Below are 24132 nucleotides of genomic sequence, written 5' to 3' on the forward strand. Positions count from 1 at the left end.
GAGGGAGGGAGGGGGGGGGATGAATGCAGGGGTTGTACGTGTGTGGATATGTGTCTGAGGGAGCGCGCGTGTCTATGCATCGGATGAGGGGCGAGCCAATCAGAGCAGCACCAGGTACCTTCCCCCCCTCCTGTCTCTATTTTGGTCTGCTCCATCCCCCCCTTCAGTGGTTTCTGCTGCAGTATAAGTCACAGCCTGCGCTGTTCCCCCTGACATACACATGCGCGCACGCACACACTCACACACAGAGGGAGACAGACATGCACACACACGCATACGAGCGCAAATCCTCTTACAACTCGCCAGTGCCCAGAGCAGATTAAGGGGCTGCACATCTCAAATTGTATTCCAAATGTGCCACCTTTGCATGGGTCTCCTTCTTCTTCTTCCTGCACTTTCTCCTCTTCCTCCTATGCCACAACAGGACTTCTCCTCTGCACCTGCTTCTGCTGCTTCTTCTTCCTCCTCCTCCTCCTCCGCCGCTCCGTCTTCAACCTCTGGCAACCGGCCCGTTTGCCTCTGCAGCTGAGATGACCAGGCAGCCAGCCTGAGGCAGAGAAAGAAAGTCAGACAAGCAAGAAGTAGAGACGGGGGGACCGAGAGAGAGAGAGCGGGGGAGGAAAGGTAGGAAGTGGAGGCTTAATTCAGATCCGAGAGCCTAGAGAAGGAAGGCAGGCGAAGGAGGGGAGGTGGGGGTCAGCACGGCCAGGTTCGGAGAATTGGAGGTGGAGGAGGAGGAGGGGGAGGAGGGGGGACTCGGAGAGGAGAGAGCTACAGTTCAGAGAGGAGAGAACGAGGAAGAGGAGAGGAGAGGAGAGGGGGGGGGGAAGAGAGGAGAGAGAGCCAAGCGTTGACCATGAAGGCTCTGTTGCTGCTGGTTCTGCCCTGGCTCAGCCCGGCCAACTACACAGACAATTTGGGCAACCTGCACATCCTCTATTCTGAACTGTGAGTACAACACTCCGCCTCATCCTGCATCCTCTTCACACCAGCATCACCCCATCTCTCCCCTCCATCAACCCACCATGCAGCTGCTGTCGTTGTTGTTGTTGTTGTTGTTGTGTTACTGTGCCTTTCTTCCGCCCATCCGTTTGCGTGTAACTTGCAGTGTTTACATTTGACTGATCACCTGAAGAGTCAGGGTGTTCGTCCGTGTTGAATTGCTTCCTGATGCTTTGTTCACTGGTTGCTGTGGATGCAGCAGAGCCAGCAGGTACACAGCTCTCTGCTGTCCAGGACAGTTTGGATGCTACAGAGCGGCACTGCAGCATGGCATCTCTCCCCCTCTCTCCCTCTCTCTTTAGCAGCATGTGTGAGTGTGTGACTATACTGTATCGATCGCAACGAAATGTCAGCGCGCATTTGCTCACAGTTGTGGACTTTAAACACTGTGTACGTTGAGTCTCGTCCGGCTATGTGGACGGTTGTAACCACGGTGTGTTTGTTTTTGGAATAGACTTTCGCTTCAGCATTAAAACTTCACAGCTGGCTGCTCTTGGATGGCATCTGTTCAATGCACACTGCACAATCCTTTATGTATACACCATCTTCGTTATCTTTAATATCAACAAAACCCATTTTAAACAGCTCATGGCATAAAAACACACCTGTCGGCACACAGTTACACAATGTCTCCTTTTGAATGATATCGCATCCTCAGTAAACATCGCCTTTAACACCGCTGGAAACACACCCTCAATGTGTGTGTCAACATTTTTAATTTCATCATTGACTCTCAAAATATTTTTTTAAGATTAATATTAGTCGTTTAAAGATGTCAACAATAACAAAAATGACCACAATTTCCCAGGACTCATGACAACATCTTGATATTGCTTGTTTTGTGCGGCCAGTAGTTTGATATAAATGGTATAAACTCATATTTTCTGCTTTCAAATAGAGTCAAATTGACACTCAATCATCAAAAACTCAATTTACTGAATAACTGACAGATTGAGTCATCTTTCTACACTACACTGCACGTCACATTATCTTCGTTCTTGGCTCCTGTTCCTCTGAACTCTGCTCTGTCTGCTGTATTGGCCCCCAGACTCTCTTTGTGTGGGAGTTAATGTTGACTACATTCAGTAGCTCCGTGTGAAGCCGGAGCGCTCTGATCCCCGAGCTGAGCTACCGCTCCTCTCTTCCAGTCTGACGGAAATGTCCCATTATGCTGCATGAATACATGGAACAATGGAGCGCCTTGCAAATCCCCTCATTTCATTGTATGCTGCCTCTCCTCTGAGTGGGGCTTTAGCTCCTGCAGACACCAAGAGCCCATGTCGGACAGCTACAGACGCCAAAGAGGAGAGGGGAGGAGGGGCGGGGAAAGATGGGTGATATACTGTAGGTAAGGGGAGTGAGGAGGTTAGAAGAGAACGATGAAATCATCCCGTGTGATTGTGAGCAGAAAAGAGGACGCCATAAGAATGGAAATGAAGTGGATGACTCGTGCAGCAGAGGGGAGATGAGAGGAGACAGGAGGCTATAAGGTCACTTCCTGTGCTTGCATTCCATCTGGCCATACATATGGCTGCCATGGTGATGGCACCCAGCGTGCCCCGGCATGTGGCTCGTTGGTAAATAACATCATCAGATTTCTCTCTGACACTCACTACAACCCTCTGAGTGAGAAATATTGACAGCGTGTGTTGGAGAGTGTCTCTGCTGCTGGTTGACAGTGACCCTTTTTTTTTTTTTTTTGCTGATTATGACATGACAGAGAGAGAAACCAGGAGCAGACAAACGCGGACGTGGTGTTTTTCTGCCTGGCTAGAGAGCAGTGGCACACCATTTATCTTTATCCATACTGTTGACAGGAGCAGCCTCCAGCTCCTGCGCCTCTTGTTTTCTCCTGCTCCCTCGCTCCACTCCTCTTCCTCCCTCCCCTCTTTTCTTTTCCCGATGTCTTTCAATTTGTCTGATTACTACAGTGAGTTTACGTTGCGTGGGAAAAAAAAAATTAGAGTGGCTGTAATCTGTCTTCCTCACACGTCGACGTGCATGCACAGGCTTGTTTACAGGCTAACGGTTGCAAAGGGGAAATAAACGTTCCTCTGTGATTAAATGCTTAATATGGTTACTGTCATTGTACTTTGTCAGCAGCAGCCAATAGAAACGTAGCACTGGCACACACTGGAGAGCAACTGGATTGTGATATTTTACACACACACACACACGCACGCACGCACGCACGCACACACACACACACACACACACACACACACACACACACACACACACACACACACACTTAGAGCGCGCTTGTTCCCTCCCACAGCCCACATGGCCTCCCCTGATGATCACAGTGCAGTGCTGTAGAGCATTAATGATTAATCTGTGTTCATTTCTGGACCCAGGCTGAGATGTCTTAAACACTATGATTAGCTTAGCTTCCGTCCTTTCAGCCCTCATCGAGAAGGTGTTTGATCACCGCGCACTCCCAGTGCTCCGGACATCTTCAGCATGGGCGCATCCTAACAGGATTAGCCACCCACCCGCCGCTCAACTCTTTAGATCTGAACAATGAAATGATTCCGTTTTTTGTTTTTTTTGTTTTTACCAAGTCCACCTGCGGACTGAGGCAGCGCACCGTGCCGCCTCCTTTTCGGCCTCCTGTCTGCTCTGAGTGTGGGGCAGGCTTCGCTAATTAGACTTTTGTTTGGATTAAATATTAATCCCAGTTTTGTAGCCATGCAGCCCTCACATTGTATCTTGCAGGCCATAAATACATAGAAGGCCACTGGGAGAGTGGTTGAGAGATAAAAATCAGGCTACTTCCTACCTCCCTGAACAACTTGCACGGCTCTCTAAAAGCGATAACATTAATTCTGCTTAATTATTTCTTCGCACCGGATTCTGCCATATGAAGCACATCCAATGGAATCCATCATGGGAGCATTTATATGCATGGGGAAAACAGAAGCTACGAGCAGCAGCACAATCAGACATGAAAGGAAACACGGGGCAGGGACACATGTAGAGGACACACGGAAAAATGTCCGCAAACAAACATACAAATGCATAGATCTCATATTATGCATTACGCTCTACATAAAGCAAACACGCACTGACTCACACACATGAAACACACACTTTAAGCTGTGTAATTGAAGTGTGCTCGATGCATGTGTAAATACACGCAAAAGAACAGATGAAATATGTATGTATTCATTTATTCATGAGGAGAAATGAGTAGCAGGTCAGAGTGTTTACTTTCGCAGAGCCGTCCTCTCTGATGTGTCTCTGCTGGAGCAGAAAGACAGCACGGCAGCAAGGCGGACAGGTGTTAGTGTCAGCATGAAGAGGAGGCTTTGAGTTTCAGACTTTACATTTATATTTGTTGCAGCACCCTTTCATATCTTTTCTGAATCATTTACATCGAGTGCCCTACTTTCTTAGCCATATCACTGGAGACGGGTGCATTGAGAAAACGGCCGTCTGTTAACCTTTGGCTCTGGGTGGCTCACAGTGTGGCTGCTCTTTACAGGCTTTGAGGCTTGACGTGTTTAACACGGTACATTGTCTGCGGCAGGCTGATCTGTAGGAGGGGGTTCCATACGAGCGCCCAGCAAGGTGTAACTGACATCGGTGTGGAGTTAGTCTCTCACGTGAACAGTGCCCTGCTGAGTGACAGAGCGTCGGGTCGCGCCGACCAGCTCTGGCTGTGTTTCAGGCCGTTGTGCCGCGGCACGTGGAGGTAGAGGAAACCAGGACACTACCAAGGGCTACTGTGGCACAGAGTGAGAAATATAGGCTAAAAAGGTGCAAAGAGCAATGTGGGACAGCTGCCCGGTGGGGATTCTGCATGATCACGTACTGTAGTGTGGAGGGAATTACAGTTCAGCACTTCAGTGGGAGAAATGTACATAGTATTTCACTGCAGGGCTGGAGAACAGCCACTGGTGAGGTGGACATGCATAAGGTGCATTAGTAAGCTGAGATCCAGCTGAGCCAGACAGCAGAGAATAAATCAGTTCTCGTACTTCCTCTGCTCTTCTTCTGTGTTGACAAAAAGAGTGAGAGATTTGCCCTCTTGGTTGAAACCAGACACTGACACAGTAAATGCTGCATAAATATTCTTCCAGCCTGATCATGGGGTCAGGCCTCGACTGATGATCGCTCGCATCGATTGGACCGAAAAAAAAGCATGACTCAGAGTTTGGGCTGTTTCTAACAGGCTGACTCGACTGACACTGTGCTGGCTGGGAGGCTTGCTCGCCTCTTCTGCTCGTAAACACTCAGAACCGAGCATGCCAAACCTGCCGGTCCACTGATCGCTACACTGGAGCACAATGGGAAAAATTTCAAACACAAAGATGGGATTTATCCGCCGCTGTACACGTTCACTTTTGTTTAGAGTCGCACCCAGCAGAGGCGAGCAACCTGCTTCAATTTAGCAGATCTGTCTATGGAAACGAGTTTAGCCAAATTTTCCTCCCACAACAGAGACGGCCCCCTCTAGCCGCAGTCCTCGCCCCCTCCTTATGTAGCAGATGGGATTACCTCTCGCATCAGGCGGATCCAATCAACACACCAGCGCATCCTCTGATTAACACTCCTCTAGTTCATCATTAACTGGATTACTCTGTCTTTATGTCGCGTCCTCGCTCTATGTATCTATCTATCATTCTGTCTGTTCCCTCCCAATCAAACTTTACTTTATGTGCTCGGCATGTGGCCCAAATGCGTAGTAACGGAGTAATTGATATACTAATCTAATCAAGGAGAGATATTCAATTCAAGCCTTTATCAACATAAATTCAATTAATGGCCACCATCCCTGCCCACACTGCACCCACATTCCTGTTTGGATAATTTGTGTCTATCCCTGTGTGATAAAACAACCAAAAGCTGCTGTAGACGGACAGATTTCTTTCCCTGAATCAGATGGATTAGATGTTCAGTAAAGCCAGGGTCCAAACTGAATTTCTGGATTTTAAAGATTCTTTTTGTGACATTGTTTTCCTTTACAATGAGAGTGACAAGAAGGATAGACAGCGTTCCTGGACAGACACTTTATGGTGAGAAAAACACAAACAGTTCTGTTTCCTCCTCTGTCCAGTAGCAGCTGGTTAAAAGGATCTTTTGTATTTTAAAGTCGTGCAGGCACAAGCATGTTTCTGAGCTCTAAAATGACTACGAAGTTGAAAATATAACCAACTGTGCCTGTGCATCCCCATATTCATTAGTGCTCCAAGAATAACATCAAAGCAACACATGTTGTCACTTTTAAGCTTCTCTCACTCTCTTTGTCACACAGAAAACCTTCACACACTCAAACACACACACTTGTTGTATTCCTCACATTCTCGGGTGAGAAAAACCTGCATGCTTCCTCCAGGCTCACAGCACAAGCAGATTCTTTCCTTTTCTCCCCGGGTTCTTACGTGTCAGGTGTTGCTGGTGTATTTTCAGGAGCGTCAGAAACTCTTCAGGAACAAGTGCCTTCTGCTGCTTCCACACTGATGAAGAAGTAGGAAGGAGAAAAAGAGGCAAAGTCAGTCAAACTGTGGGTTACATGCAGGTCAGGCGGCGGCTCGGCTCTAATAGACACCGAATGGGTTTGCGTATAAACAGCGCTTCTGATTACAAACCATTGACACGATCACACAAGTGAAAACGTGCACTGAGACTGAGCCCAGTTTGTGTATCTGACCTGGAATTGTCACCCCAGCGGAGGTAATTTGCGCTGCATGCAGAGTGTGGCCCAACACGATTGTCCGTAGCAGTCAGGGAGCGGAGAGAGTATTTGGGTTAGGAGGGATAATCCACTCACCCCTAAAGAGGATTGGAGAATCTCACGGGCTTTGATGAGTTGTGAGCTGGTGTTTATTTCACATCACAAGAACAGGGCTGTTTGTGTCACAGCCAGGCCGCCTCGGCACGACCACCGTGTCACTGAAAGCATCATGGGTAATTGTTATTGGGCTGGGAAGAGCAGAGGAGAGAGGGGAGGAGGAAGTAGGGGAGCGTCAGGGAGCAGGGGAGGATGATTGCTGAGGATGTTTTTGTGTCTTCCCTCTTTATCTCGCCACAGATCCCGGGGTTTAGAGAGATGATGTGATAACTGAGGCTGACCGAGACAAGGATACTGCAGTGCTAATGAGCCCCCTCTAAGCTCGGTGATCATCCCCTGAAAAAGTACGCTTTAGAATAGTTTTGTATAAGCACTCAAAGTCCCATCATTATCCACCAAAGGATGGGAAAAGTGTTGGTACTGTACGTATGTGGCTCGCTTACCTTGGCAGGGTGACCCTGATGAGAGAGACAAGGGCTTTCTGTCATGCTTCCCTTCCTGTAACCTCACACAGCGCCGACTCTGGCCTTAACAGTCAACCTCAGACATTAAAATTCTAAGCAGATGAGATATTGCTTCGGCTTTAAGGCGACTCTTATCCCCGGGAGGAAGGAGATTTTAATTAACAGGAGACAAAGCCGTTAATAAACCAGTCGTCCACTAAACAATGGCTGCGTGCTGCGTGCGTTACAGTGTTGTGATGGAAACTCTCTGGGACTCACTGTATTTTCTCTGTTTTTTTTTTTATCATCTTCATCCGAGCTGTAGAAATCACAATAGAAGAAATGAACCTCTTTAGATCTTCCACAGTCAGACAGCCGCTCACACGCAGGCTCAAAAGCAGTGTGTAAGGTGTATTCATTAGTACTTGCACAGCGTTTTTTTCTGGGTGGTCTGAACATTTTATGTAACTGAATGAACCCGTATTCAGTGGTATTTTCCCATCTCCACTGACTGACTGTGGTTTTCCATTTTCCACTACCCACGGTGAAACAGGGGAATGTTGTCTAAGTCTGCAGTTCCATGTAGTCAGTGCCAACCGGCAGTTACATGCAGGACCCTGTCAAAAGTGTATGTGTGTGTGTGTGTGTGTGTGTGTGTGTGTGTGTGTGTGTGTGTGTGTGTGTGTGTGTGTGAGAAAAAGGCAGCACATTTTTCTGTCAGAAACTACACTGCTCAAAAAAATAAAGGGAACACTTAAACAACACATCCTAGATCTCAATGAATTAAATATTCCAGTTGAAAATTTTTACTCATTACTTAGTGGAATGTGTTGGAGAACAAAATAACATAAGAATGATCAATGGAAATCAAAATCATTTTCCCATGGAGGTCTGGATTCAGAATTATACTCAAAATAAAAGTGGAAAAATCAGATCACAGGCTGATCCAACTTCTGTGGAAATTCCTGAAGACAAGTCTAAATGAGTCTCAGTAGTGTGTGTGGCCTCCACGTGCCTGTATGAACTCCCTACAACACCTGGGCATGCTCCTGATGAGACGACCTCCCAGACCTGGATCAAAGCATCAGTCGAGTCCTGGACAGTCTGTGGTGCGACGTGGCGTCGGTGGACGGAACGAGACACGATGTCCCAGATGTGCTGGATTGGATTCAGGTTTGGGGAACGGGCAGGCCGGTCCGTAGCATCGATGCCTTCATCATGCAGGAACTGCTGACACACTCCAGCCACATGAGGCCGAGCATTGTCCTGCATCAGAAGGAACCCAGGGCCCACTGCACCAGCATATGGTCTTCAATGGGTCTGAGGATCTCATCCTGGTACCTAATGGCAGTCAGGGTACCTCTGGCTAGCACATGGAGGGCTGTGTGGCCCTCCAAAGAAATGCCTCCCCAGACCGTCACTGACCCGCCGCCAAACCGGTCACGCTGGAGGATGTTGCAGGCAGCAGAACGTTCTCCACGGCGTCTCCAGACTCCATCACGTCTGTCACATGTGCTCAGTGTGAACCTGCTGTCATCCGTGAAGATCACAGGGCACCGATGGAGAAGCTGCCAATCTTGGTGTTCTCTGGCAAATGCCAATCGCCCTGCACGGTGTTGGGCTGTAAGCACAGGCCCCACTTGTGGACGTCGGGCCCTCGTACCACCCTCATGGAGTCTGTTTCTGACAGTTTGAGCAGAAACATGCACATTAGTGGCCCGCTGGAGGTCATTTTGTAGGGCTCTGGCAGCGCTCCTCCTGTTCCTCCTTGCACAAAGGAGCAGATAGCAGTCCTGCTGCTTGGGTTGTTGTCCTCCTACGGCCCCCTCCACGTCTCCTGGTGGACCGACCTGTCTCCTGGTATGTCCTCCGTGCTCTTGACACTGTGCTGACAGACACAGCAAACCTTCTTGCCACAGCGTGCATTGATGTGTCATCCTGGATGAGCTGCACTACCTGAGCAGCTTCTGTGGGTTGTAGACACCTCATGCTACCTCTAGTGGTGAGGACACTGGTAAAATGCAAAAGTGACCAAAAATCATCCAGAAAGGATGAAGACAGAGAAATGGTCTGTGGTCACCACCTGCAGAACCGTTCCTTTATAGGGTTGTCTTGATAATTGCCTCATTTCCACCTGTTGTTTGTTCCATTTGCACAACAGCAGGTGAAATTGATTCACAATCAGTGTTGCTTCCTAACTGGACAGGTTGATTTCCCAGAAGTGTGGTTGACTTGGAGTTACATTGTGTTGTTTAAGTGTTCCCTTTATTTTTTTGAGCATTGTACATTACAGTCGGTGCTGCTCCACACGGCTTTGGTAGGGAGTGACTCTATATACAACACTAACTGCGAGGAATTAAAGTTAAGGAGGCCATTGTTACACAGGAAAAGTCACAGCAGCATTAAGCTGTATAAAAATTAAATATGATTAAAACTGGAATCTCAGATTCAGACAACAATACTGATCCCAAGAAGGGCAACTCGTGCAGCTTACCCAGTCCGTACACACAACTCTAAGACTCAGGTAAGTAGAATAGTCACACATCAACATAAAGAGGTCGATATAAGGAAAATAAGTTATAATAAGTTATAGATAAAAAATACATTGTAATCCATCCAAGTAACCAAATTCAAAGACTGTCTCAGACATTTAAAATGACTACTGTCAGGCTTTCGTAGCCTCATAGCAGAAGGAATAAAAGACATAGAGGAGCCATTTAATCTATTTAGGGGTACATAATAACGTCGGCCTGAGGACCTCAGTGAATTCATTAGACACAACATGATCAGACTGACTGATAATTCTTTCAGCTGTGATCTGTAATGCTTTTAGAGATGCTGTATCTCTGTATGTTGGAGTGTGTTGAAATATTCACAGTGTTTGATTTAGAGCTTACAGCCGTGATACTTATAGCTTCCTCGACTTTGATTATTTATTTATTAAATTGAACAACAGATGATCAGCCCAGCATTGCCATCCCAAAAAGCAAAGCTAACAGACGCCAGCATGGCTAATACTCTCCTTACTCTGCCTCTGAGAAATATTAATCAGCTTATTTTTTCATTTGATAACAACAAGCCATTTGAAATCTTAGTCATCAAGCAATGTTTTCCACTGTTAAACAATAAAAAAAAATAGGTTAAACAATTTACGTCACTAGCTGCAGTCTTCGTAGCGGCAGGAGGAAAATGGCACATGTCTTAAAGCATACAAGCACACATCAGATGTATATTTGTGCACACAGGTATTGGTTTGGCTTCTGGTTTTTTTACACAAAGATACTGTCGGTCCATTTTCAAACTTTATTTCAAGGATCTGACAGTGAGTGACACCAGAAAAGCTTCTGCCCCCTCACGACTGCAGCGTTGCCCTCTCCTCCGCTGTTGATTGAAATATTGCTCTATTCAAACACTTCACTCAGTTAAGTGGTATGTTGCTGCTTGGACATGCTTGATAGCATTCAATTTGCTGACTGAATGAACAAGAATAACTCACAGTGGCACTGCCCACATACAGGTACACACACACGCATGTGGTGGATGGCAGTGTTATGTCACACAGCGAGATCAATAGGCACTTCAGCTTCATGCAATGTTGTATCTATCAGAGAGTCTGACCCGTGGCTACAAAGTGAGATGTAGAGCCCACTTCAGGATGAAATGATTTTCCTCGTGAAACGCGGACAGAGTGCATGACCCACTACGACAGCTCTGTTATTGAGACAAAATGCTGCTCCTGGTGATGTGGCGCCCTGAGGGGGCCGATGGCCTCAGCGGGCTCAAGTGGGCTCGCCAGTGTGTAACCTTGTTTCTTTTGCTGCGATGCCCAACATTTTATCTTGCTTTTATACTTAACCTCTCCTTCCTGGCTCCACATCCTGCACGAAAGTCCTCACAGCGCAGGAGGAAAGGATGCCGCTCCCCTTGTTTTTCTGAGCTACTGTTGAAGTGGAGTCTGGGTTTGATCCAGCTCATTAAAACCCAGTTAATGTTTGTGCTGATGGCTCCGCAGAGACAGCCAGAGAGACAAGCCAGAGTTATTCCTGCCTCTGATGAAGCGTCAGCTCAAAGCCTTTATGGCTTACAGATGGAGGAAAATTCTCCAACAAGACAATACTCTGCTCGAGGGATATCTTTAATTCACACACAAACATTCCCAATTTAATATTGTCAGTGTGAAAAGCCTTTCATGGCATGTAGCATAAAATGTGCGCGAGTGTGTCTGAGTATGTGTGGATGAGAGAGGGAATGTGTTGGGGTGGTGCTGTTGTTGACAGCGAGGAGACATCTGGAACTTAGGAATTAGATTTGTTTTTTGGGAGAAAAACAACATCGAGACGATCTGTTTTATATTCAAATGCAGTGTCAGTTATCCGCCGTCACTCTGTACTATTTTTATTCAATCATCTGTCAGGGTCGCTCACACTTGCAGCCACAGAGAAAACCTCCCAACATGTGATTACAGATAGTGTCACACGGGCGACGGGTATTTTGTTGTTGTTTATGAGGGTAAATATGACATTTCTGGCACATTCTCGGAGAGGTGCCGTGTGAATTCTAAGCGGGAGCCCCGGAAAATGTATCCCGCCTGAACATTTGTTGTTGTGCTTCATTGTACGGGCTGTGTGGTACCTCAGAGAGGTGCTGCTTGAGTGTTAAGGTCAGATAAGTAGTCTTTGTGTGAGGCGGTGTCAAAGCAGAAGAGAGCGGTCAGCGTGCCGAGGCAGCAGGCTGCAGGCGATGCTGAAATCTGCTCACATTAGTCTTGAGAATCTGACCTTTTCCGGAGATGTTGACATAAATTTGCTGACTTCTGCTTCAACATTTAGTTCATTACAGCCTTTGTGCATGCTATCATACATCATCAGCGTTGCCCTGTCATCAACACATCCCGTAGTAACTGCAGCCGCTCTGTGATCGGTGTTGGAGCCTGACCTTTTGTTTCTCATGCGTGCAGGTGTAAAGGCGCCTCTCACTATGGGCTCTCAGCGGACAGGAAGCGACGCTCGCAGGAGGGCGAATGCACCGACAGCACGTCGGAGCTCACCATCGCCACGCTGCCCAACGACGGTCCCGCCTCCGCCGCCGTGGCCCTCCTGTCGGACGAGCCCGGCCTGGTCAACCCCGCCTTCGACCCCAGCATGGAGGACAACAGCCAGTCGGGCAGCACGACCAGCCTGGCCGCTCGCAGCAGCACCAAGAAGAGTGAGTGTGAGTGGGCGAACGAACGTCTGTGTGTGATCGCGCGTGACGTTACCCTCACGTTATCTGACGAGAGAGCCGGAGGGGAGAGCCAGAGTGACCGGCTGAAAATCAATAGAGTAGAGAGCTCTTCCGTCAAAACCAGATGCCAGTCATCTGTGTACAAACGCACATTTACACCTGCACACTCGTGACGAATAACTCAGGCGCTCATTCAACTTCAAATACAGTCTTTGTTCTGCCTAATGGTCTCTGATAGAAATCCTATTAACCTATTAGCTCCACTGCCTTGTTTTTTCTTCACCGATCCATAAAATCTGTTGGTGGAAAAGATGCAGAGAGAGAGAGTCACTGAGTGGGCAGGCGCATTATGCAGTCAAGGAGAAGTAGAAGGAGAGGCGGGTTAAATATAGGCCGGTGCGAGCTCGTTAATGCCTGATGACGTGATCGTGGCGCTCCCTCCTTTTGCTCCCACCTGTGAAACCAGGAAGCAGTCACGAATGTTCCTCCGCTGAAGTACGCGCTCAGGCGGTGGGAACACTGAATGACGCTGCACCAGCACTTTAGGCCCGGCCAGCTGAGCGCCCACCACCACCACGAGCGCCACTACTGCTGAACAAGCTGTCAGCTCCAGAAGTGGCTGGCGCTTTTAAAGAATAATGTGGCTGTCAGGAGCCCTCGCATCTCCCCGGGCCCGCAGAGGGACGGAGAGAGATGGAGGGAGGGAGGGGCGCTGCAGAGGCTCGCTGCCCCGTGCTCGGTGCGGCCAGCCGGGGGCTGCTGCCTCTCCACTGCAGCGTCCTGTAGCCTCAATGTGTTTTTCTAAGAAAAGCAAAGTACCAGACAAGAGTCTCTCTGGGAGGGTGTCTTTTGGACATGGTCACTGGAGTCCACGGTGTGTTATATCACCGCTGTAGTTATGCAACCATGGAACTATACTCAGCACGGATTGGGTTTTATTAATTAACGAGCCACCGGTTGAAAGCAGCTTCTTCCGTCCCCCAAAAAAGATGCATTATTTTAGCTTGTTGAAAGATACTCAACGAATAAAAGTTGGAAGGAAAAGTTATCCCAGAGGAAATTAGAACCCCAAACTCATGAATGTCAGTGAGAACACTGCAGTGACACGGTGGGTGTTCCAATACACAGGTTGTCTGGTAAAAAAAAATCTTTTACGTGAAAGATGCGGGTGTTTTCTTGGAAACAAACGAAAGTATAATTACATTCAGTGCTTTTCGCCAAAATACTCTCTGTATATTCTTATAATCTGTACTGGGAAGGAAAAGGTCAGTTTGGTGCATCCTTAATTCAGCACTCTTCTTCTTCAATGCCTCTGTGTGTGCATTGCTGTTGTGTTGCCGCCTTTACTTGCTAATTAACTGAATGTAGTAAAACCTGCAGCAGGAATGTGTAACATGCTGCGCTGGTGAGTCCTTGTATTTGTTTCACAATGCAAAAAAAATGGGGACCTCTCGTTAAAACTTTGCTCTATAGCCTGAAGGCCAGTTTTTCACTCTGAGCTAGTATAAGACATGTTGTTCAAGCATTTTGGAAATCAAAAGGGTTCTGCCAAATGGCTAAACTCAAAGATTTTGAAAGTTCCATGTATAGTTGTGCTACAAAAAGAGAGCTAACAAGGAAAGTTAGAGGCCTGTCTATCTCTGGTTTCCAAACAGCCGGCCAATCACGGGCTGAAGTGGGTGTGGAAGTAGGATCCTCTGTTTTGTAAAGTTGCCAGAAGTTCAAACACAGGTCCTCCTAATCCAACTAACATCTCTAACAAAACTTGGAGTGAGTTGAAACATCTTGTTTCATAGAATCACTGTGCAGTGTTTAGATTTTTAGAAAGATTTAAAACTCCTGGGTAAAATTCAAACTGGACTTCTTGCATCATACAGGTATTTTATCTTCTCACAAGTATGTATAACAACACAACAACACATAGCTTGTATTGTTTTTTTATATGCACTTGTGAGGAGGCTTTCCATTGGCTGTGCAGAGCCAGACTAGGACATGTCTGGGCATGTTGAGGGTGAGGTAGTCTATAAAGTGCCTCTCTTCCTCCCCTGTCTCCTTTGCAGTCAGGAATTTTGACCGTACTTCAGTGAGGAGCCGCTCTTTCAGGAGGTTGAACCGGGCCTTCAGTGTCCTGCGGAGGACCAAGAGTGGCAACGCAGTCAGCAATGAGACATCCGAGGAGAGAGACAATGCCAGAAACTCCAACGTGCCACAGGAAGGTATGGATCACAGCCGTTGTATCTTTGATACTTTAAGGTCTTTGAAGAGGGTTTCAGTGTGTGTGTGTGTGTGTGTGTGTGTGTGTGTGTGTGTGTGTGTGTGTGTGTGTGTGTGTGTGTGTGTTTCCAAATGTGTATATTTGTGATGTTCCCTCAGCTGTATGAGCAGGGTGACAGGGTGGGAGCCGTTAGGGGGTAACAGTAGCATATGTTTCTTTAATAATTCAGCTGCAGATTGCATAAGTCCACTGGTGCATCACTACAGACAGATCAGGAGGGGGAGCGGCAGCCTGAGGCACTTTGGATACCAGAGGTCACTGGACATGTGGCCGATGACACTTGTCCCCTCTCCACCTCCTGCTCAGCTTTTCAATCTCTTCCTCGAAGTCTTTTCCCTCTTCATCTCCTTCTCCATCAGCACTACCTCCTTACGTCCTCGTCTTTAGGTTTGCACCAACTTGATGGAGTCGTCCCCAGAGAGAGAGCAGTGTTCTAGACATGCTCCATAAGATGTTATGCAATAAAGAAAATGTGCTCTACTGGTATTTAATGTAATTTTCACAGCCTGACCCTCGAGATAGTAAAGTGGAGGAAATATAGTCGACCATAATGGAGCATAAAGTTACAGAAGAAGTGCAGCGTGATGGGAAGAGGAGGAGGAACGGCGTATTGCGTAAGAATGAAGGATGACGAATGATCGGGGACTAGATTACTCTCTGAAGCCATCACTGAGGAGGCTGAGAGAATAGATTAAATATTCATTGCCTGCCGTTGGAGAGACAAAGATAGACGGGGAATATGGAGGAGAGAGGTAGAGATATATCCATACAGAAAAAATGGAGGGAAGAGTGGCAACAGAAGGAAAAAAAAAAACACCAATGGAAGTAAAGAAACAAATAAAAGCATTATGATGTCCCCATGGACGGAGGAGTGGAGGGGGGGGAAACATGACAAGATGGAGTAAGACAGAGGTTGAAAGGCTGTGTGATGGAGAGAAAAAGAAGAGTTACATAATAGCTGCAGGTCTCCGTTAATGTGCTCTCCACCCTCGAAGCAATCTGCTGCGATAAAGACAAAATATTGACTTTGGATTGGAGAAAGTGCAGCGCTGAGGAGAATGAAGGAGCGAGGCTACGGAGACGGAGACGCATATGCAGAGGGAGACGGCCCACTGAGGAATAAGAGGAGAGAAAGAGAGAGAGCGCGAGTGAGACTTTCTCCATAACCAAAGAAACAAGTAATGCATCTTGCTGTCAGTTACTGACCAAGGCTGCCGGCCAAAATACTCCCCACCCACTTCCACATGGTCCAGTTCAGGATGTGTCACTCTTGCTGTTCACTGGAAATCACCAGCTTACAACAGAGTGAGATAAAAGTAGCAGAAAAGTATATTTATGTTGGTCTACATCGAGGTTTGTATAAACAGAAAATCCTTGATGTGAAAACAAATGAACAAATCTGCTTCTAATTTAAGATTTTTTTTTCCCCACTTGTTTCAAGAAGAACTCGGAGATAAAAGGCTTTTATCATTGAACGTTTTCAGTGTCGTGGTTAGACGATGTGAAAAGCTTGTTTGTGTGTGTTAGAACTTCCCTTACGTCCTCACCCAAGTAATAACTTTGTCGAAATTTCAAATTGAGGGTTTTCCCAAGCATACTTGCTACAGATGTATGTGACTAATGATACAAACATCGCACAGGATAATCAGCCAAGTAAATTTTCCCTCTTGGCTTGTACAAGTTTGTTTTAGTAACCTGAGGGAGTAGAGACAGCTGCTTCCACTGCTGAACCTCTCCACCACGATCTACCACTCGTTCTCCCTCAACTCTTTTCCCTTCGCGGCGCTTACTCGTTCCTCCCCATTCACTTCCTCTCCTGTTTTATTTGGCTGTTTCTCAATGTGGGTTTTTCTTGTCGTAGAACTAAACTCAGCCTTTTTCTGTTTCCCAATCTCCTCCCCCTCCCAGTGCTGGCTCTTCCTCAGCTGCATCACCTGATTCCAGACGGTGAGGTTACCAGTATTAAGATCACGCGGGTGGATAACTCGGAGCCAGTAGCCATCAGTATCGTAGGCGGCAATGAGACGCCCTTGGTTCGCATCCTCATCCAGGACATCTACCGAGAAGGCGTCATTGCTCGGGACGGACGTTTGCTGCCTGGGGACATGATCCTCAAGGTAAAAATGAGTTTCGCAAAACAGCAAGAACCAATCAAAGTTGTGCGTCCCCCGTTTTCAAAACTACATTTCTGTTTCCCTCGCAGGTAAACGGCATCGACATCAGCAACGTACCCCACTGCTTTGCCGTGGCAACCCTCAAACAGCCGTGCCAACTCCTCCGGCTAACCGTGCTCAGAGAGCAACGCCATCGCTACCGCTCACACTCGCACGGCCACCTGCACGGTCATGGGCACGGCCACGACGTCACCGGGGGCAACCCGTCTCACGGCCTGCCGCACCATCCCATGAGAGACGACAGCATCCACGTGGTGCTGAACAAAAGCACTCCGGAGGAACAGCTGGGCATTAAGCTGGTGCGGCGGCCGGAGGAGCACGGCGTCTACATCTTTCACCTGCTGGAGGGCGGCCTGGCAGCACGCGACGGACAGTTGTGCGTTGCCGACCGCGTGCTGGCCATCAACGGGCACGATCTACGTTACGGAGCACCAGAACATGCTGCTCTGCTTATTCAGGTCAGTCGAGGCAAGGCAGCAGGCAGTCGCGGGAAGTTTGTGGCAAATTTGTCCACATGTTGTTCCAGATCATAAACAACTGTGTTCTGTTCTTACTCTGAGTCCCAGAGGTATTAAAGTTAATTGTGGTGATTCAGGCTAATTGTGTTGTGCTGTGCTGTTGTGTCTGCACTCACTGCAGCTAATAGTATTTAATTGTGGTGACTCCCTGATGGACCGGGACATGCGGCTGCTGCCTCTGGTTCCTGGTAGCCGCCAGTCAATGAGGATGTGTTTTTGGTTAATAGTGGTTAATTGCAGTGAGCCTGCGGCCGACTGCACAGGGTGTCTTGGCTCAGAGTTCCAGTCTGAGCAATCTGACTGGCTCTTCTGGGTCTCTGAGGAACCAAGATGGCCTCTCAGAGCAGGCACTTTCTGTCAGAGATTAAGACCTGGCAGGGAAGAAATTAAATTAGTCCAATTAAGGCAATAATGGGCCGGACCGGCTAATTCAGGACTCAGCTCTGTGCTAGAGAGACCAGCAGGAAATCTCCAAGGAATGAGAGATGCAGCCGGCCAGTCTGCGTGGCTGGTAGACCACTTGAATGTGAATGAGTGGAGTCTGATTGGCAGAACAGTAGTGGGAGTTTGAATCGCAGAGAGAGGAGGATAGGTTAACCCGTGGGTGGATGAAAAAGTTCAGAAACTTCTCCTGTTGTGCAAAAAGAAGAGAAGGAAGGTGATGTGCGTTGAGCAGGGAGAAGCAATACCCTTCATGAGAAAGTGTTCCAAGTTATGTCGATTGAAACAAGAGAGCACATCCGATTTTGTGTCAAAATTGGGAAATTAAGGGAGACCCTTGAAATGCTTCATAAATTCTACGGCAACTAAGCATCGCGTCGGGCGAGGCGATCGAGTGGCATTCACGTTTCAAGAGGAGCAAAACATTCAAAGGTTCAAGACCAACGAAAGTGCATCAGGTCAAGACAGCCACCAGTCGTGACTCACCACCACACCTACTCGCCACATTTGGCTCCCTGCAACTTTTTTCTGTTCTCTAAAAATTGGACACAAAATTTGATGTGCACTCGTTTGATGTCTGCTCAAGTCGCACGTGCCGCTGGTCATGAATAATATGTAGAACTCAGGTGCTAATGTTGGTCAAATGAAACAACTTGAAATACTTACTTAAGGTTAAAGCTTCTCCCTGTTCCATTCACATTACTGTGCTGCACTCTGTTGGACCCACCTTGGTATTATGTGGCAGTGAATTTCAACTATCTTGAAAGTTTCCCCCAAAATGTAAGAAAAAAAAAAGTTTCCCCACTTACCACTCATTTGCAACTGAAGCCAAAACTTTGTGTTGTCTGTTGCCGTCTTTAGGCGAGCGAGGAGCGCGTCCACTTCATAGTGTCTCGCCAGATCTGCCTGCCCACCCCAGACATCCTGCAAGAAGCTCCGTGGGGCATGGATGGTCCCCCACCATATTCCCCTGTGGATATAGAGCAAACACTGCTGGTGAGCAGCACATGCAGACACGTATACACAAGAGACAGGAACAGTACTGATACACAGAGAGGAGCTTTGTTCCGCCGTCTCCCCTTTCCATGATAAATATTCCCTTTCAGGTGCAAATGATCCATGGAGGTATTATTCGCCCATCAAAGCTGAGCGTGTCATTCAAGCATTGTGGCGAGAAAGTCTTCTTGCATCCAAATTTTTGCATCCACGTCTCCCTTCTTTTTTCTTTTCTTTTTTTGCCACACGGAAAAACATCCCCACACCCGACAGGATTTAGTTTTCTTTCAGCATCCTTCCAGAAAAGATCCCCCCCCCCAGCTCCTTCCTGGTGATTTCTCATGCTCGAATAGAGAGCCAAGGTGAAAGCAGAGCATGACGTCAAAACTTCTGCTCTCTATGATTATTCATTTTACACACCCATCCTTAAGAGGGGGTTTTTAGACTGGCTGTTTTAAGCTGAAAGTGTCTGATTTCAAACATGTCTTGAATGCAGCTGGAGAAGTGCTCTTCTGTCGATCATTACCCCTCAAAATAAATTGTATCTCCTTTCAAAAGAGTACACATTTTGGAGCTAATATCCTGTGAAAAACTACGTTTGGCACACTTACTTTCTTTCTTGCCAAAAGTTGGAAGATTTATGATGGCTGGATGGTAAATATGACACGATAGCCAGAAGTCTGTTAACTTAACTTAGCATAAAGACGAGAGACGGACTCTGTTGGGAGGCAACACAATCCTCCCAGCACCTGTGAAGCTCACTGAAGAGCATTAATTAAGAGCGACAACACAGTAGTGTACAGCACATGACATCCACGGTGTATTGTGTAGGAGGGCAGTGAGCGTGGACAGCTTTCACACAGCTATAGTCAGCGCCGTGCCCTCAGGTCAGTCATGTGACTGCAAGTGATCTCCTGCTGTGAGCGCAGCAGAAATGTGTGAATGCAGCACGCGAGTGGAGCCGCGCGAGCTACATCTCATCAGCCTCAATGTGTCCATGTGTGATTCATTACTGTACTCCACTCTCCCTCACAAAGACTCACAAACACACTCGCCATCAATAAAATCTCACTCACTGGATCCCACACACGGCCTCGTTCGCCGCACCAAAACAAATAAATCGGTTCCTCCGTATCAAACTTGGACACGGAATGAAGACGCACTTGAGGCACCTGATGTCCCAGCCTAATAACCACTGAATATTATACATCACCAGTTATGCTAATGAGGCCATTCATCAATTAGCCATTAACCACGTCTGTGTTATTGGACTGTGTTCCCGTAGCACAGCATGGGTGGCATTCATGTGACTTCTACCATTATCGCAAGTCTCAGAGAAAACAGGCCTTATTATTATGCAAAGGCACGACTCCAAAATTGAATTAGATTATGTAATCTATAGAAGGTGCCCTTGGTGTAAATTCATATCATGTTTGGAGTTATTGTGTTTAATAGGAATGTGGATACACAAGGAAAGATACTAGAGACACCACAATGGCAAAATCAGTTATGAATTTGGGGTCGTTACCGTGGCAGCAGGGCATAAAAACGTGATCCTGGGGCCAAAAAACATCCCTGTTGCTGTTCAAATCAGCCACTTCCATACATTATTAAAGTCCCCCCCACTTCACCTATCCTCTCTCTCTCTCTCTCTCTCTCTCTCTCTCTCTCTGCCGTCTGTCCCCTGTGAAGGACTCTTGTCAGAAGCCTGCATGCTACGAGAAGACAGTCACTCTATCTAAGGAGCCATACGATTCCCTGGGCATGACGGTGGCGGGCGGCATGTCCAGCCGAGGGTGGGACCTGCCCATCTATGTCACAAACGTGGACCCCGATGGAGTGGTGGGGCAGGAGGGCTCCATCCGCAAAGGTAAAATCAATGTCTAATCATCTAATTATCAGAATATGAACCACTCTGTCAGTGGCTTGAGTTTTGTATTACGACTGTGGTGCAAATCATTGGAACAATATGGCAGGCAGACTGTCGTGGATTTGTCTTTGGTGATGAATACTATAATATAATACAGACGGAGAGATTGATGAACACTTTAGACTCGTGTTCATTATGAAGGTTATTAATCCAACAGAGCACTTCAGTGTTGCTGTGGTTCAGCGCTCTGCAAATTGGCTCTAACACACTTAAACAAAAACACAAACAAACATGAGCAGAGCCGTGCTCGGGACTTACTGTGTACCACAGGACAGTTTATCCAGTGCTTAATTCTTTTTTTTGTATGGAATTTGTCTGAAACAGCAAAATCATGGAGGGGCACACAAATAACAGAGTGTAATAGTAACAGTGTTGGCATCCCATAATGCAGCTGAAGGCATAGGGGGTGGGAGATGATTCTTACATATTATCCATCTTAAAATATAACTATATTAAGCCTGTCATTAGACTCAGCCCCCCACCCAGCCTGAAGCCCTGTTTACTGCAGGAATGATATAGATGCTGTGACGGGGCATCACAGAGGTATAAAGACTTCATGAGAACAGAAGTAAATTGAGCCTGTTGTCCTGTGCATAGTTTAAAGTGCACATTACTGTATTCATATGGGACACAGCAGCAGCAGCTGTCTCTGTTTGTGCCCTTATGAAACATTTCTATTGTAATGGAGTATCAATTTGCATTTGCATATCCTCGCAGGGCAAACATGTCCTTTGAGTTGGTTACTAGCAGGCTGGACTCTGCTGTCTATTTATCTTTGCACCACTTTCATCACTGGGAGGCTTTTTAAAGCACAGGTGGCGCTTGGTTATCATCCCTTTTGTGCTCTGGCAGGGAGCTTGATGAATATTAAATAGGCAAATGATGAGTCTCTGTGCTGCGAGGTCTTTTAAAAAGCTATTATCAGGGCAGCAACCCCCGGGCAGAGGATGAGCTTTGCTGTCCACTTCTCCTCCCGCAGGTGACATCTTGTTAAACGTGAACGGGGTGGTTCTGACGGGGGTGACGCGAGGCGAGGCCGTGGCCAACCTGAAGAACACCTCCTCTCCCGTCGTGCTCAAGGTCTTGGAGATGCGTCCTCCCGACGAAAGCATGCAAGAGTGCACGTTGCCACCTTGTCTCACGCCGTCACCCACGGACAGCACCAAGAGCCCGCTGCCCAACGACGATTACTCCCCACTGTGGGTCTCATGGCTGCAGCTACCCAGGTGAGCGTCCACTGGTGTCTTTGCAGCTGCAGCATCTCCATGTTTATACTTTTTCTGAGCCCAGTATTATTTTGCAGCCTTCACACTGGTCCCTCTGACCTCTGCCAGCTGGAACTTTGGACAGAGGCAGCTGGGAAGAGAAAACTCATTATACTTTTAAAACTAACTTTCCAGCCTGAATATCATATCAGTGAACCTTCTGAGGATGGAAAACTGATTGTAGTGTTTGTATTTTGTTTGTTGTCAGGAAGACAGCGGTGCACTGACAGCTATAAACAACTGCTGTTCCTGCTTTCATGAAAATAAAGATGAAATAAAAATGTGTTTCTCCTACAACAAAGAATTGATTATGAGTTGAAACCAAATACTGAGTCACTGTGGAAATATAGTCCAGCAAAAAAAAAAGGCTTTGAAGGCAGTTTTCATTCAGCCCTGGGCTATCTATGAGACTGATACTAGTCTCACTGCTTTACATCTACAGGAAGGAAAAATCACACCTTTATTCAAAGAGCGGCCAGGTCTTTGTCTTCTCAGTCTAGCTGCTGCACACGTACTTAGTATAGAAATACTGTATGTGTAATTTGAAGATGCAGTGGAGAGATTAGTGTGTTTAATCTCCTTCTTGGCTCATGCAGGCATCTCTACTGCTGCAAAGACATTGTCCTGCGGAGGAGCACTTCGGGCAGCTTGGGCTTCAGTATTGTGGGAGGTCAGGAGGAGGTCAACTGCAATCAATCCTTTTTTATCCGCTCCATCGTGGAGGGGACACCAGCCTACAATGATGGCAGGATAAGGTATTCAGCTAGAGCACGTCACTTCTTACTGACGATGACTGGGGCCGGGTATCATTGAAAATGTTTACCGTTACCTTGACTTTGATACCGATTCACGAACGATCATTTTTTGATAACAATTTTATACAAAATTATTTCAAGAGAAAGAAATCCACATAACATATTACATTGTAAATCTTTGGTTTTAATGCATGTCTCCTTAACGAGATGCTACAGTTTATCGATGTTCATTCTTACAGGTGAAATATGTCAATGGACTTGTCTCTCTCTGTGTAGGTGTGGGGACATCCTGCTCGAGGTGAACGGGAAGAGTACTTGGGGGATGACCCACACAGCGTTGGTTCGCCTTCTGAAGGAGCTTCGGGGCAGAATCACCCTGACCATCGTCTCCTGGCCGGGCAGCCTGCTGTAGCAGTGTTTCCAAGTCATCCAGCATTGCTTCAGCGGCCCTGACCGAGGAATGTGGAAGCACCGAGCTTTAGACTGGCTGACCACCCTAAGCTTGCTGTGTGGGAGAAGCTCAGACTAGTGCTATAGCTGTTTGGATACCTCACTTCTGATGGACAGCTGAGACTCTGCCAGGAGTTTGGAGAGGGACAGACATAAAAACTGGACTGTTACCAGAGGTTAACTCACCCTCTGGGACCGCTGAACTGGGAGGATCCAAGCCTGAGACACTTCTAACCAGGATGTTGGGTGTTCTCTGTTTAAAGGACATTCTCTTGAACAGCATCCAGTGAGTGGGGTGGGAGGACCGAAAGGAGACACAACACGTTGCCAATTCCAGTAGTTATATATTAGGATATGCGTTAAGTTGGACTCACATTTCTTTACTGTAAATGTTGGGTGTCTAAAAAAAGGTACTGATCCAAGCACTTGTAATATGTTTTTTTGTTTGTTTGTCGTACGGCCTTTAAACGTAGGCTTTATTCTGTTTGTACTGACAGTGGTTGTCATCTTCATCTGTTGACCTGAGGACACTGAGTTGCCAAGTAGTTGTCTGTGAGTTTGTTTTTCTGTTATTTCAGAAGCTATGGCTAAAATATCAAACCACTGGCAAGGAAAATACATGAAAAAAATAAATAAAAGGATCAATGTGTTCATAACATGTTAAAAAAATAATATTGAATTAGGTGACATTGTGGAGGCCTTACTAATTTTCTTACTTTTAAGAAAAAAAAAACTGACTTGGTTTCTGTGTATCAGTGGATGGTCTGAGGTCCATCTACTGTGGTTCTGTCTGTCACGCTTCGGCCTGTGTAGTTTATCTGATGGTACATTTGGTTAAAAGATCAATAAAGTCATTTGAAAAA

At 46.9% G+C, this 24132-nt stretch overlaps 1 protein-coding gene across 3 annotated transcripts; it reads left to right on the plus strand.

Annotated features, from left to right (window-relative positions):
• Positions 1–763: 763 nt before the first annotated feature.
• On the plus strand, positions 764–24132 carry lnx1 (ligand of numb-protein X 1). 3 transcript variants are annotated; one of them, XM_069699264.1, is made up of 10 exons: positions 766–948; positions 12200–12453; positions 14526–14681; positions 16649–16857; positions 16944–17372; positions 18735–18869; positions 20562–20739; positions 21779–22025; positions 22661–22819; positions 23096–24132. In XM_069699264.1, the coding sequence occupies exons 1-10, from the start codon at positions 857–859 to the stop codon at positions 23229–23231; spliced, it is 1995 nt and encodes a 664-aa protein (XP_069555365.1). In that variant the 5' UTR covers positions 766–856; the 3' UTR covers positions 23232–24132. The 3 variants fall into 3 exon arrangements, with proteins under 3 accessions (XP_069555368.1, XP_069555365.1, XP_069555366.1); XM_069699265.1 differs by having other exon boundaries at positions 12200–12447; XM_069699267.1 differs by lacking the exon at positions 18735–18869 and having other exon boundaries at positions 764–948.

The sequence above is a fragment of the Brachyistius frenatus genome, unplaced genomic scaffold, assembly GCF_029030835.1.
Source record: "Brachyistius frenatus isolate BFR_SWC_R1_liver_20210118 unplaced genomic scaffold, ASM2903083v1 Contig_29, whole genome shotgun sequence".
Classification (NCBI taxonomy): Eukaryota; Metazoa; Chordata; class Actinopteri; family Embiotocidae; genus Brachyistius; species Brachyistius frenatus.